This window comes from Harpia harpyja, chromosome Z, assembly GCF_026419915.1.
Source record: "Harpia harpyja isolate bHarHar1 chromosome Z, bHarHar1 primary haplotype, whole genome shotgun sequence".
Taxonomy (NCBI): Eukaryota; Metazoa; Chordata; class Aves; order Accipitriformes; family Accipitridae; genus Harpia; species Harpia harpyja.
Window position 1 is genome coordinate 81,343,664 of NC_068969.1, and position 15,153 is coordinate 81,358,816.

Below are 15,153 nucleotides of genomic sequence, written 5' to 3' on the forward strand. Positions count from 1 at the left end.
GGTGAAACCTGGGGGGGTGATGGGCTGGCAGGAACCCTAGGCACATGGGAAAAGAGGCGGCCGCTTTGCTGGTAAGGCTTGGGGGGAAAAAAAGTTGACTGGATCGCCACAGTGTCCCCTCTCTGCTGGTGTGACAGTGGTGCTTTTGTTGGACAGCGGGAGGTCGGGGCTGTAGGTTGGTTGCACCGAGAACATGACCTTTCCTGCAGAGCCTGCCCAGCCAGAGGATGCAAAAGCTTAGCCAGTAGCTCGTGGTAACAGTTGAAGCGGAGCTGCAAACGCTTCACTTTTAAGGGCTGTAGGTTAAATTACATAAATCTTAAAACTGTATAAATAGTAGTCAAGTTGAATCCCAGTATGGGAGAAAATGTATTTAAATTGTATTTAAATTTGTTGGTAACAATCTGATGGTAAAACTGACAGGTTTCGACTGTCGGGCAATTCACTGCTTCATTATGAAGGGCAGGATTTGCCGCTTGGTATGTTCAATAATAAATATCTAGTAGTTGCCAAGAACTGTGTTAGAGATTTTAGTTTTCTACAGAAGGTGAATTTTTCAAGTACTGGCACTGAAAAATGACAGAAAATAAAGCTGAAAAAGTGTTTTGGGATGTCATCTAGCCTTATCCCAATTTTCTGCCCCAGAAGGGGTACAAAAACCAGAGCCAGTGTTGTCAAAGCTTTTAGGTGATGGAGAGAGGAGGAGGGTAGGGGAAGTTGATGTTTCTGTGTAAAAAACCTGTCTAGTCATATTTCCATGTCCCCCTTTTTCTTGGTTTGTTTTTTGTGTGTGAGTGTGTTACTGTCAGATTTAGAGCAGCTGCACTCTTCTGTCATTTCTCCTCTTAAATTCCTCCTTCAGGGTTCTTCTCTTTGGTCAGCACTTAAATATTCATCTCATTGACACGATCTGTTGCTTACCACTGCTTAACCTTCCTTGGATAAAGCCCATTATAGAGCCTAAACCTGTTGTTTTAAAGCTGCGGACAGATTATCTTTTCCAGGTCCAGCTGTGTACACTGAAGGCTGTGTAGCTTCTAGCTATTTGTCACAACCATGAATGTCCAGTTGGTCACCAGTTCCGCCCATGGAGCAATTCGTGAGTGCTCCTGAGTCTTCCAGACAAAACTGGCTGAGACAGCAGTTTTGTTAGATGGCTTCCTCTTAAGCAAGTGCAAGTGATTTAACTTGAAGTGAGTTAGGAACAACAAAAGCTTTTGGCACAGCTGCAGGCTTCTGACAGGACTATTTTTGGCATAGCTGTTTACAGAGTGAGAGTCTGTTTACTGCTTTCTTGGATGAAAATATTATTTTGTCATCACTCTCAAGACTTAGGTATGAATACAGAGTCTGAAACTGCATTTGTACCGATACGGAGAATTAAGAGCTTGGAGACAGTGATAAGTTCAGAGTATTTGTGTTACATATGTAGCAGTGAGAGTGACTCCATTGCATATTGACTGGTAAAAAAGGAGGACAAAGCTATAAACATCACTTAATGAGCAAAGAGGGCACACCCATGTAGCATGGATAAAGTGTTACTCATGTGACTTGTTTTTGTAAAGCTAGATTTTAAAAACGAGTAATAAAATTGCTATAAAAGACCTTCTGTGTTATCTAGGGGAAAAAAAATCTTTTCATTTTGTTTTTATATTTACAGTTTGACTAACCAAGAATCTTTTTTTAGGGCATCCAAGATGGATCTCAAGTGTGCTCTGGAAGAATGTTCAATGGCACTGAACTTATTTCTGAACAATAAGTTCTCTGAAGCCCTGGAACTACTTCGTCCATGGTGAGGTCCTGTTATTTGCTGAAGTTACTGTAAACAGATAGTGTAAAGTATGCTGTCTGGTAGTTGAAGATTAATTTAAGGCCTCTGAAGACAGTAGTTTTCACTTATTCCCTTTTGTCCAAAAGCATTTCTTAGTATCTTTGGGTTTTAGCAGTGCACTTGTTTCTCCTTAAGACCATTGCAAAACCTGTTAATGAAGCACTGAACTGTTCTGTTGGAGTTTATCATTCAAGCTGCCTTTCCTCGTGCAGAGGGGAAAAGCAGGGGAGCAAGACCTTATCCAATGTATCTTTGATCAGAGAATTTGTACAGTGGAACTGCTTTTGACAAGACGACAAAGCTGGAACAAAACTCCAGAATACTCTTTTTGTTGCTTTTTATATTATGTTTGAGTCACAGTAGTGTTTACCATTAAAGCCCACCTTTTGATCTTCTGACTAATTCTGCCTGTGGTTCACCTGTTTCCTTTGCTCCACTGAGAAGAAAAGCATGGCAGTGCAGAGGGAGGGAACTAAAGAATACCGACAGGTTCGTAGGATAAACCTAGCTTACCTGTGACTGCCTGGGGAGGCAATCTGGGTGGCTGTTTGTTATGACTGGGATCTGAATCCCGTTCACTGTTCTTCTCCTGTCTGTGTCTCAAAGATGTGTATGATGTTGAGGGATGTGTCAGTGAGAGGTAGTAGAGCAAGGTAAAGTTATTGCTCTGCAGTTTGGTGATAGTAGGACTGAGAATGATAGGTTGGTGGTGTTAGGTCAGCAGTATGGACAGGTGGAAGAACATGGTTAAATGAAACCTTGGGAGGATGACACAGCTATCAAGTGTTTGCTTGTAGTTGTATGGAGAGCTCAAGTGTAGAGGAGGTAGGCAGGAATAACACCTTTTCAGATGAGCTATACTTATACCCAAGCTCACTTCTCTGAGCATTGCGGAGTGTTATTTGTGATAGAGCAACGCTTTGAGAAGGCCCACCTGCACTTGTGTATGCTAAAATTATTTTTGGGTAGTATGCAAAATACCAAATCCTACATGCAAGGATTGTGCATGCGTGTATTACTAAATACACACACACATATTACCCAAATGTTTTTTGTAAATTTCATACATACGTATTTCATTTTGCATTATACAACAAAAAAACCTTGTTTCATACAATAGTGTTTTTATTTACAGTAAAGTATTTCTTTTAGTTTACTTTTTCTATGAAGAAAAAAAGTACTGTAAATTCCTTGGTTTTGATGCTTCGAGTCCATGGCAGCTAATAGACTTTGACCTTATTATATGGTGTATTCAGCTAATCTGCAAAGGAGGACCTAGCCTAGCAAGGAAACAAAAAGCCACCTTTAAAAATGAAAAAGCCAATTGCTTTACTGAAAAATAGACTTTTAAAGAAAGTTAAACTTAAATCCTTAAATAATGTAAAAAGTGTAGGGAAAGTGTTGATATATTTAAGAAATAAACACTTAGCCCAAGGGTCTATCTTCCTTGACTCTGCTGAAGTTTCCTGTCTTCAGAATTACCTTTGGTGGGTGGCTCCATGGGGAAGAAAAAAACTCAAGGAAACTGGAGAGGATCCAACAGAGAGCGAGCAGCATGGGTAGAAGACTAGAACATATGACTCAGTAAGATTGTGAGAGCTGGGTTTGGTTTAGTTTGGCAAAAAGGAGACTTGGGCATTCATCTAACAGCAGTCTGGAGCTACTGAGGGGAAGCTGCAAAGACAGAGACATCTTTCTCTATAGTGGCAGATGGTAAAACAAGAGGCAGTCACCCCAAGTTGAGGCTTAGGAGGTTCAAACCGGACATTAGGAAAAAGTACATGGACAGTACAGTACCAGAGAGGCCTCCAGAGGGCTATGCAGTCTTCATTTTCTTGAACCACTTGAAACTTGGTTAGACAAAACCTGAGTTCACCTGACATAGTGTTGGCAATAGTGCTGCTGCAACTCTTAGGTTTGAGTATATGACCTCCCATAGCCACTTTCCAACAACTTTTTTTTTTTTTTTTTTTTTGATTGTGTAATTGTTATGTTGTGGAAGCCAGGCTGATTCAGTGTAGCCATTTATGCAGGACTGAGCATGTGTGTACTGACTTTTCTATGACGCAAATGCAGATTTTTGTGTCTTTGGATCAAGTAGTAATGTTAGAAGGATGTCCTTAATTCTTACGCTAAGTGAAAGCAGACGGACGAATATTTATGTCAAGGCTTAATTAGCTAAATTAAATTGATATACCAGCAGACTATAAATGGGATATAATTAAGTGCAAATGTTTGTGTAACCCAGTCAGGATATTTTCTGGAACTTGCTGTGACAGTATCCTGTGGAGGCAGACCTGTAGCACCCAGTGGAAGATGATACTTGCTAGGTTATGTTCTCATGTCCATTACTTTCCTGCTTTATTCTTCTGACTTTTCACAAATTAATGCAAATGTCTCAGCATTTAATTTTGTATTGTAATTTAAAGTTTTTAAATGCACAAGATTTATGTGTTTGCCCTAGGTCTAAAGATAGTATGTACCATGCCCTTGGGTACAGCACTATTTTAGTTATGCAAGCTGCTATGACCTTTGAACAGCAGGATATACAAATGGGAATTTCTACAATGAAGGAAGCTTTGCAAACCTGCCAAAGGTAAGCCCAAGCAGTGAACATTTATGAGGTACTTAATCCACTAAGTGTTCTTAGTAAGATATCCCAGCTGTCTGTACACTTTCAAAGCAGGCTATTGTCAGTATGATACTGATCTAAATTTGGAAAGGTGGAGTAAGTCTCACTATCCAATTATTATGGGTAAGGATATGTTTCCTAGTATTGCGGAAATGACAGATTGTCGGGTCTGGGCATGTATGGCCTCTGAAGTTAGTTAAATGTTTGGTTGGGTATGTATACCTTCACATAAGCTGACACTACATGATTGAACTGCCTGAGCTATTTCAACCTATGACTTTTTGTTTTCCATGGGGATCAACAATTTCAAAGCTCCATATTTTTAATTTTCCCTTTCATCATGACACTACTCTTTTTATAAAAGTTGTTTGCAAAGGTGGACCTGATAGTCTAATAGGATTAAGCTTGTACTGAGACTTCTTCTAAAACCAAAGCAATTTTTGTATTATTGTTTCAAATATAAGTGTTTAGCTTACCTTAAAATTAATGGGCTATTATTCCCATCAAGAAAAGGATCTGTACCTTTTGCTTCTGGTCTTGCTTGGAACAACAGTGAAATAGAGTAGAAAATAGAAGTTATTAGTGATCTTTTATTTTTTTAATTAAAAAAACCTTAGAAAATGGGTTGTCAAAGCTAAAGTGCTTAACAAGCCTCTGACAAAACCAGAAATGAGTGCTTTATTCTACTGAACTGGTTCTTCATCATATTGGTTAGGCCATAATTTATCGTTAATGTTCTCCAAAGAAATTACCTCCAAATGTTGTTAGTTTAGACATGTAACATCACCTCCTTAGCAATGACAAACAAAAGAAAAGGAAACAGGACAAAATTATTAGATACTGCTGAAGAAAATAAAGGGTCAGCAGTTTCTGCCTCTTTTTCAGGTGTGCTATGGATTCTCTGTTTAATCTGAACTATGTTGTTTAGTATATCCGAAAATTAGGTGTCTCTTTGTACTTCAGATGGTTTCAATGAGTGCCTCCATCTCTTCAGGATACAAACTTTTATGCTGAAGTGCTCTGGCCTAGTCTGTCACAAAACTCATAAAATGCAAGATAAAGGCAGTGAAACACTCCAAGGTGAAGAATTGCCAGAACTACATGTGCCTTAATTGACCATATTTTTTTTGTATGCGTTATGTTAACCTGTAGTGTCATAATCTTTGTTGTTAGGATCCTGTGCTTTTCAGTGTGCAGAATAGTGTAAACAAATGATAAGCTAATGCTCAGTATTTATAATTAATGACTTCCTGGCTTACAAAGTACGTTCCTTTTCTGAACGCAGAATTGTTTCTTTAGCTTCTTCATCAAGCAGAGTTGTTTGTAAATAGTAACGAATTCATTTTTTGAATGCCATACTAAAATAAACTAGCAGTTTATAACATGGACAGTTGAGATCTCTTGAAAGTAAAATATGTGACTGTTTTGACATAATATCTGGCATAAAAGTTCCATAAAATACTGAAGTATTTATGTTTTCATTTGTATTGAAAACAGAGCTCTCTTTGATTTTTTCGTTCTAATTCTGAGTGCAAGTTTAAGAAATGGAAAAAAGTAATTCATAAAATTTTTAAGTCCAGTTCAAGTGGCTTGCCCAGCGTCAGAGAGACCTCTGCAGCTGGTGGGTGGAAGTGGGGTGGAAGTTAGTGTACACTTAAAGTAGATTAAATGCATGCTTGGAACATCAATTAAGGTTGGATAGGCTTCTGAGTCTAGATGCATACCAGTGGCCATGATTAGACTACTGAAAGAATTGCAACTATTGGCAAATCATCACTTCAGTAAGAATGTCTATAAATTGTGGTTGGAAATGGTTAAAAATTACAAATAATTAAGTTCAAGTTTGTTTTGAAATGTCACTCATGCTGTGTGGGTTTCTTTTCTTCCACGTACAACTGATTTAGATTCAGGAAAAGAAGCACGGTGGTGGAATCCTTGTCCAATCTAGTATCTAAACAGTCAGTGGATCAGTTGAGTGAAGGTAAGTGGTTTATAATACAATTAAAATAAAGTGAAAAAAGCTCAAAAACACCCTACCAATGTGTAAGAATATGCTTAACTTTGTAACTTGACTAGTGCCTTACAGTAAAAAACAAACCAACCACCTATATGGTGGGTTTTTTTGAATTTGAATGCAAATCTTCTCAAAATGGGGGGTTCAACCTGATTTTTTTTTGGCTCTGAACATGCATGAATTAAGAAGGGAATGTCTTTCACAATACATTATAGGACTGAAGAGAGATTTCTGTGTTTTTTTGGTTGGTTGGTTGTTTTTTTACTTAAGAAAGCTCCCAAAACTTTAAGAATCATTGATGCTGTGGAATATGTCCTTGTCATTAGTTGCATTGGAATCTGAATATGTTAAGTTTTGTGGTTGTCTGTTTTGCCTTAAGGTGTTTTGGGAAATGGTGTCAGTACATTGTTCACGGCTCTGAAAATGCTGATCTCCTATTTCTGATTTGGGCAGAATCAAGTATGCATTTTTTTCTAACCCGACACAAAAGAATCCTCTAATACTGGACACATCAAACTCACCACATGTGCACTGTACATACTGCAGCCTTGTGCATGTGGCTGGTCTTGCAGCATGGGTGCAGAGTAGCTCATGTCTTGTGTGTTAAGTCAGATGTACTTTAGTGCTGCATGAGGACAAAAAGTCTTCCCTGGGGCTTTCGGTTTGTTGAGCGTGACTTAGTGAAAACCTGTTCATAATGTCTTACTGGACTTAGGAGAAGCCTGAGCCACAGTGAGTGTTACCGTTCATCTGTAAAAATTTTTACTAAGACATGGAAGAAGGGTTGGAAGACCTAGTTGCTGTAGGGTGATATTTAAACTTAGGATCAATGGAAAGTACAGGAGAGCATCCACCAGAATGACAAGTAGCTTTTGCCTTAGGCTGAAGTCAGCTCTGGCAAGATCAAAGATTTTGTCTGAGGAGAAGCAAAATAGAAGAATTCTATTGGGATTTGTGTGTTACAGCTATTATTCAGCAGTTATCAAAATGGCAACAGCACAATTCTGCTTTTTTTCTTTTCTTGGCAGCATTTTATTTGTTCCAATGACCGCAAGAAGATAATATTGACACTAACTTTGCTGACAGTAAATAACTTTTCTTTCTTATATAGAGGAAATGCATGCTGAAATCTGCTATGCTGAATGCTTACTACAGAAAGCAGCTCTCACCTTCGTACAGGTAAAGTCAATTGTTTATTTTGTATCTGTGTTTAATGGAAAGATGTTAGTACTTGTAAAACATTGTTCCCACAATAGATATGGTATTTAAAACGCAAACTTTTTCCTAGTGAGTGAATGTTATTTCATGGCAGTGTTTGAAAGTATGGGTAAATACTGTGCTACCCAGCAAAATCCTTTCTTTGTTTATATGAATAACCAAAGATGTTATTGATAGCAAGGAAACAAAAACCTAAGGTATATTGCAGTCTTACGAGGATGGTATGTTTAAATGACTTGCCTCACATCTGACAGTGTCCAGCACTTGTTTAAAAAGATGTTCAAGTATAAGGAAATGTCTTGTTTGAAAGTGAAAGTCTTTTTTTGCACAAAAAGGATAGAATGTTTCCCAACTAACAAAACTTCAACTGATGCGTGCTTGTCTCCCAATTCAGTATCATTCTCCATGCACTTTTGACATGGTGTCAGGAACAATATAGTAATTAATGATTATAAAATGAGCGTGCCTTAGCATCTGAGGATGATGACGATAATGAAAATGTAACCATTCAAGAAAGAAGTAGCAAGAGTGCTTGTACTAAAACACTTGCATTTGGTTGTTCAGTCTTGCAGACAAAACAACTGAGGTCTTTTGAAATGGTGACCCTTTTGTAGAAGACAGAATTTCCTTTGGTTGATGATGCTGAGCCTTTTTTTGTGCTGCTTCATTTTCCACATCATATATGCTGTTCCTGAGTATTTAAATGTGCATTTCTGAAATGCCTGCACGCATTCCTCTTCTGTATGAGTTCTAAGAGAAAAAATTCTGTCCTGTTGAGGTATTAACCATCTTGCTTTTCAGGAATTTATTTTTGATGGCTAGTGAGTACATTGTGGCTTTACTTTGACTTTTTTCTGGAGGTTAGTAAGCACACATATTGGGTAGTACATGTGGGTACTGTTGATCAGCAAAGGGAATTCATCTGTTCGGGGGATTCTTTGGTTTGTCATCTGTCAGGTTCCGGGCTCACTTGTGTGTGTCAGAATCGGTATTTCAAAACTTTCTTAAAAGTTCCTACAGCACCACCTGGTGGAGAGCTTTCTTGTTTCATTGATATGCATTGGAAATTCTGTTAAAAGTAACTGACTGTTTTTTCACCCCCTTTTTAAGTTTTAAAATTTGTAATATGCACCAGAGCAATGTTACACCAGAGGGTGTTAACTTCAGTCTCAGAGATGAGTCTAATAACTGAAACACATTTTTAATATTTCCAACAACTGTTAAGTTACAAATAAATTTAACTGTAGCTGGAAGATTTTTGTGTGTTGTATGTATAGCTGAATGCACTTTTCTGTACAGTTAATTTTTTTTTTTTCCCAGGATGAAAACATGATCAACTTTATCAAAGGTGGCCTCAAAATTAGGACAAGTTACCAAATATACAAGTAAGCCATTAGAAAACTCTTGGATTCAATGTTGGTATAAGCAGGTTCAGTTGCATTAATACCTCCAAAATAAAAAGAAATATTTTTATAGCAGTCATAATGATTATACTTCTTCATATGATTTCTAAGTCATGCTTCTCCTTCCCTCCTTTTTTTTCCTGCATCAAAAGAGAATGTCATCAGGTGCTACAGATGACTCAGGGGAGCAAAAGCAAAAATGAAACTTATCACCAGTTTGAAGGAGGAGTAAATCTTGGAATTGGAGCATTCAACTTGGTATGACTTTTTCAGACTACAGAAAGGCCATTGGCATAATTCTGTAGGATTCTTTCTTTGCAGATACAGTACTGCAATCCTGCTTAAAAATTACACATTTGTAAAATGGAGATACAGGTTTTGAAGGTTTTATGAAATATGAAGACAGCAGTGGCTTTTTGCATGCATGCCTTCTAGGATCTTTTTACTAAGTTATTCTGAATTATGTTTAATTCTCTTGGACTAATTAATTTATGTATTTCTTAAGAGGAAAAACAGCTACATCTACCTGTGTGTACCAGGAATTTTTAAGATGCTTATGCTGTTGATTACAGGATACCTGGAGTGACTGCTTTTATTCCAACACCCATATGTATACCATGCTTTGCTTCAGTGGCATACTGTAGATTGGCTTAGGTAATTACAAATTCAGAATAACGAGCAGTAGTTTACTGGGTTTGTGCAAAAGAAAACCGGGCACATCCACTAGCATTTTTCTTTACAATTTACTACAGTTGCCTTTTCACATCTGTTGTGGCAATGGTGAGAGTTGATTTCTGCTGGTATGTTAATTTCTGTATCATTCCAGACTGGAGCTGGCCAGTTCTGAGTATGGTCAGAACTCCTCACGTCTATATGCATCTGTCAGTCTTTAAAACCCAAGCAACTGGTAGATGTCTGTGTTCATAAGTGCTCTGACCTTTCCTATTCTTCATGAAGTCTCCTCAGGAGGAAGCTTAAAAGAAAAAGTCTCTGCTGGGCAGAGTGTGTTAGGATGAATGGAGCTTTCAAAAACTGACCTTTGAATAGACCTTTTTTGTAGTGCTCGCTGAAAAGGTGGTTGTGATCTTCGTAAGTGTTCTGTTGTGTAGCATGTGGAGAATGCAGTTACAAGGGGAAGAAAAAGTGCATGTAATAGAGTGCTAAAGAATGATAACAATAGCTAGTATTTCTAACACAAGTATGCTTGCTGGTCTGCTAATTCAGTGCTCCCACAGTAGGAACAAGTAGAACTTTCATGATGCCATTGTGTCATTTGACTGGGGGTAAAGGAAGATGACAATTGTAGATTGTAAGTACCACCAAAATGGATAATACTTTCATTCCAAATGACCCACAATTTTCAAACAATTCTGATCAGCTGAAGACAGAAATATCTGTCATTATCTGAAGAAGCACAGCTGGACTCTGTCTTGCTGTTTCCATGCTGGATGATCTGAGTTTCCTTGAAGCTGCAGACTGATTACATATTGTTGATCATGCATATCTATTTTTGAGTTATTTTGTGTTTTACTTTTCACTTATGTGTACTGGCATTTAACATAGTAGGTGGCATTTTTGGCTCAAGTTTATAGTGGTTTTACTTTTTTAATGTATATAGGTTTTTATTTACCTTATTTTTGTTTGAAATATATTTCAGATGCTGTCGCTTTTACCAGGAAGGATCCTCCGACTTTTAGAATTTATTGGATTTTCTGGCAATAGGGTATTGGATCTGATACTTGTTTTTTCAAATTAGTCTTTTCTCAGATAAAGACTGATGGATTTAATGTCATATATTTCATACTAACAGTGTAATGATCTATATTGTTTATCAGTATTGTAGTGTTAAAAAGATGAGAAGTGGGCTAGATGATGCAGGCATAAAAGCACGCATGGTGATATCCTGATTTTGAACAGCTGTGGGAAATGATCAGTCTACTTCAGAGGTTTTGAAATTGCGATTTCCCTCCCTTTTGCTGATCCTTAAGGAGAGGATATCAGCTTTCTTTTCTAGCCTATACAATCAGAAATTAATGTTCCTCATAACAGTAACTGAGGGGGAATCAGTTCTACATTTTTCCCCCCACAATCCCAGCCCATTTCTCTGGGAGAAGGAATTTCTGAGTATCATGTGTTCACTGTGGAATCTCTGTACGTCTTTTTTTCATGGATAAGGAAAGTATTTGTAATCATAGCCTTGTTTTTGTAAACCTAGCCTTGTTTTGTAAGTATCTTACAGCTCTTTAAAACTCTTTTTGGCACCCATAAGAAATAAAAACCCCAAACCCAGACAAAGCAACCCAGAGAATAACTTCAAGTTATTAATGAGACAGAGAGTCACCGTATGGTCTTATTGCTGTTAGCTTGTCCACAAATACAGTTCTGCTTATGTAAAGTTAGACTTCAGTAGAGACTGATACATTCTGTTTCTTCCTGTGAGAGACCTGGTTCACGCTGAAGTTCTGCCATAATACACATTTTTGCCCTGACTGAAAAGGCAATAAAAGCTGAAAGGAAAAGGACAACTTTGGAGTATCGCCACATTTTTTTGTATGATGTTTGAATTCCCCTATAACTCATCAATTTGCTATGCAATAAAACTCTTGTTAGGTTAATACTTGTTTTGAGGCAAAACTGTTGAAATCTGATGTGTTGAGCAGGGAAGCTCTGAGCTCTTCTCAACAATCCCCCAAGCAGTCAAGCTGTCATGTAATGGGCATAAGCTGGAGAGGGTGGGAAGAAGTTTCATGTGTTAAGAGCTGATAAGTCTCCATGAATCTGGATTCCTTTCCTCAGCACACACAAATTCCATTGTAGCTTCTGGAAATGGTATCTAGAAGTTGGTGTGTCAGCAGAGCTAGTATTTTGATCAGAACCTCAAAGTAGGGGCTGACTTGATGGAAGGAATTGAGGATAACCAGGGATTCCTGTGAAGGAAGACTCTTACCAACAAGTAGCACTGGAACAGTTGAGAGAAGTTTTCACTGAACATAGATTTAAAGATGTTATTCTGAAAGGCTTATAGCCAGAAAATAGTGGGAAAGGGATGTAGACCTGTGTGTCTGCATGGTCTGTGTGTGTTCCCATTTCACCAGAGCACTGAAATGCATGGGTAATTCTATTCAGTGTTAGCTTAATCTTCTCCTTCCTGAGTGCTATCAGCTGTGGCAGAACTGTTTTGGCAGAAGGTTGTGTTGGATCTGAGATAACGAAATGCTGAATTACAAAATACTTACATCTGAAAGGAAAACTGGATTTGGGGGAGCCAGCAACTATTAATAGTAACTCTGTATACTGATAGTTAATTTTGCATGTGTTTGTGATGTTTCTTAGGAGTTGGGCCTCTGTCAACTACGGGAAGGCGCATCTGGCAGCAGTTTGAGGGCCATTCTGTGTACTTTCACCCTGTTGGTTTATCATACTTACGTCTCCTTAATCCTTGGTGAGACCCACTGTGTAGCTGTTCAGTCATGCTACACATTATGATAGATACTGTGATTTTTTTTTTTAACTGAATTTCAAAACTGTGGCCAATTAGCTTTGTAACAGGAGATTGCTGTATACTTAATTATGATCTGAAACTATATCTCTGACAAAGCTATGTCTGCAGAAACAGTGAGGGTAGGTACCATTATACCAACATTTTGTTCCATTTGCAGGGCTGTCTCAACACGCAACAGCAAAATATCACAAAACACTTTTAAGTTCAGACAAGTCCTTATCTGTAAATTAATGTCAGATATCATGAAAACTATCTCTAGAAAGAAGTCTGTACTCCCAAACAATTTACTTGGGAGCTCAAACATGTAGAGAATTAATTGCTTTTGCCACATGCAGCTAAAAGTCACCATTAATTCTGTGTGCATCTTTGATACATGTTTTCATGTTCTTTAGTTTGGAAGTATTTTAGTCCTTGTCTTTCAGGCTCATCAGGAAATTAAGGAGAACTTCATTTCTTTCAGTATCACCTGTACTTCATTACTGAGCTCAAAATTAGGAAAGGAGGCAGCTGAGGAATGTTTTCCTAACTTGCTAAAGCACTTAAAGGGATTTCAAAATATAACTAGGATCTATGATGGAACAGTTTAAAGAGTATTCATATATTCTATTCTGTTTCTACTTACAGACTTTTACTATCTTAAAAGCACTTAGTATCTTCAGGAAAAGAATTCATGTTTATAGAAACAGAATATGATTAAATAATTCTGCTTTTGCATAAAAGCAGTCATCCTTTAATCTATTCAAGCCATAATATGATTTGGAAACCATGAAACTCATTTTTTTAAGTACATTGAGGTTGGTTTGTTATGTTTTCTAGGTACAGGAGAAGCCAACCTTCAGGAAGCAGACAGTCTCCTTGAACCCTACCTCCAGAAATTTCCAAATGTGTGTATTCTCAATAAATTTTATAACAGTAACGTAGTTCCCTAAGCTTAAAATAGTAACTGGGTATTTTTCTCATCTCCTTTCAAGGGTTCCATTATTCTATTTTATGCTGCCAGAATAGATATACTGAAAGGAAATTTTGAAAAGGTAAATGTATTTTTTCTGTTTAAGGTTTTTATTTGTTCAGTGTTCAACTTGAGGAAAAAAATAGCTAATTCATCTAAGTAACTTATTTTAGTTGGACTGATAATTATGCTCTTATCCCTGTTCATGTTCAGTGTCAATATTGATTCCAGCTCTCTCTGCGTAAATGAGACTGAAAGGGAGGTTTATCTCATTTTACTAGTCAGGTGTTCTCCACTTGGGTGCTAGGAAAGAATTTGCTCTGTAATTAGACATGGCTCTCATGTGGAGCTGCAGTTGAGCCAATTTTCATCATTCTTACTTAACTACATCATAGGCGCAGTTGAGGTTCCAAGAATGCATAGCAGCCCAGCAAGAGTGGAAACAGATTCATCATCTCTGTTACTGGGAACTGATGTGGTGCTACACCTTCCAGCAGAACTGGCTTCAAGCATATCGGTATGCAGACCTGCTCAGCAAAGAGAGCAGGTGGTCTAAGGTAAATGGGCAGGTGGACATGGTTATGATATACCAGTAGCCTCTCCACAGTTAAATTTGCATTTAATTTCACACAATAAGTGTAATTTTTGCTTTCTTTTGAAACCCATAAGCAAAGGCACAATGGCACCAAAATGGTAGGTTTAACTGGGTGGTTAAGGAGAAATTTTTATTTCATGTTCTGAAGCACCAGAGCCATAACTAACAATGCTTCAGCTCCTTGAAAAACAGAGGTACTTACCAGAGTTGTGAGGAAGAAGAGGGAGAGAAAAACTGATTACATGCATCTCAAGTCAAGTTCTAACACTCACTAATAAAACTTGGCTGAAGAAGCTGTGTTAGTTAATTAAAGACAGATGAGAGCACACCTACTCAGTAGATGCTTTGCGACATGAAATGAGAAGGCTGCTGGAAACAGGGTCTCATGAGAAAAGTTGGGGTATCTACCTTTTCCTTGTAGAAATGTTTCTCAAAGTATGAATGAAAGACAATGTGCAAATAATTTTTGATACATCATTTCTGTCTGTTGCTTTCTAGATTACTGTTTCATTATGCTTAGTGGAAAAGGGGATATATCCAATTCTTGACAAAAGAGGAAGAGAATAGTATATTCAACATGAAGTGCAAATGTCTAGAATAGAATTATGGATGTTTATCTTTTTTTCCTCTGCAAAGTCTCGTTATTGAACTTTTCCTTGAATCAGTACTGGGATATTTTCTTCTGTTTTTTTTAGGCATGTCTCGACACATAACAGATCATATAATAACAGTAATGGACTTTAGAATAGTTATGTCATTTAAACTCATCTCTTTATCAGTGATTTGCGTAATAAATTGTCCTGTTCTTTGCAGGAGACCCCTGTAGCATTCTAACTTATTTAGAATATTAATAAATATGTTGAAAATAAAATTATAACATAAATTATGTGACAAAGGAAGTGCTAAACTGCTATCCACCTGCCTAAGCATTACTGGAAACACTTCGCTGCAGCAAGTGGGGTGAGAGATTTGAGTCCTTAGTATATTGACAACCCAGCAAATTAGATGT

The 15,153-nt window shown here is 37.6% G+C and overlaps 1 protein-coding gene across 4 annotated transcripts in view; it reads left to right on the forward strand.

The window, feature by feature from the left end:
- Positions 1-15,153, forward strand: part of TTC39B (tetratricopeptide repeat domain 39B) — an 80,110-nt gene that overhangs the window by 47,486 nt on the left and 17,471 nt on the right. For all 4 annotated transcript variants that reach the window (XM_052776638.1, XM_052776637.1, XM_052776640.1 and 1 more), the window contains 11 exons: positions 1,688-1,792; positions 4,296-4,427; positions 6,368-6,444; positions 7,589-7,656; positions 9,016-9,080; positions 9,251-9,356; positions 10,756-10,821; positions 12,432-12,540; positions 13,417-13,484; positions 13,572-13,631; positions 13,945-14,106. In XM_052776638.1, the coding sequence (XP_052632598.1) occupies positions 1,688-1,792; positions 4,296-4,427; positions 6,368-6,444; positions 7,589-7,656; positions 9,016-9,080; positions 9,251-9,356; positions 10,756-10,821; positions 12,432-12,540; positions 13,417-13,484; positions 13,572-13,631; positions 13,945-14,106 (1,018 nt within the window). The remainder of the gene's footprint in view (positions 1-1,687; positions 1,793-4,295; positions 4,428-6,367; positions 6,445-7,588; positions 7,657-9,015; positions 9,081-9,250; positions 9,357-10,755; positions 10,822-12,431; positions 12,541-13,416; positions 13,485-13,571; positions 13,632-13,944; positions 14,107-15,153) is intronic.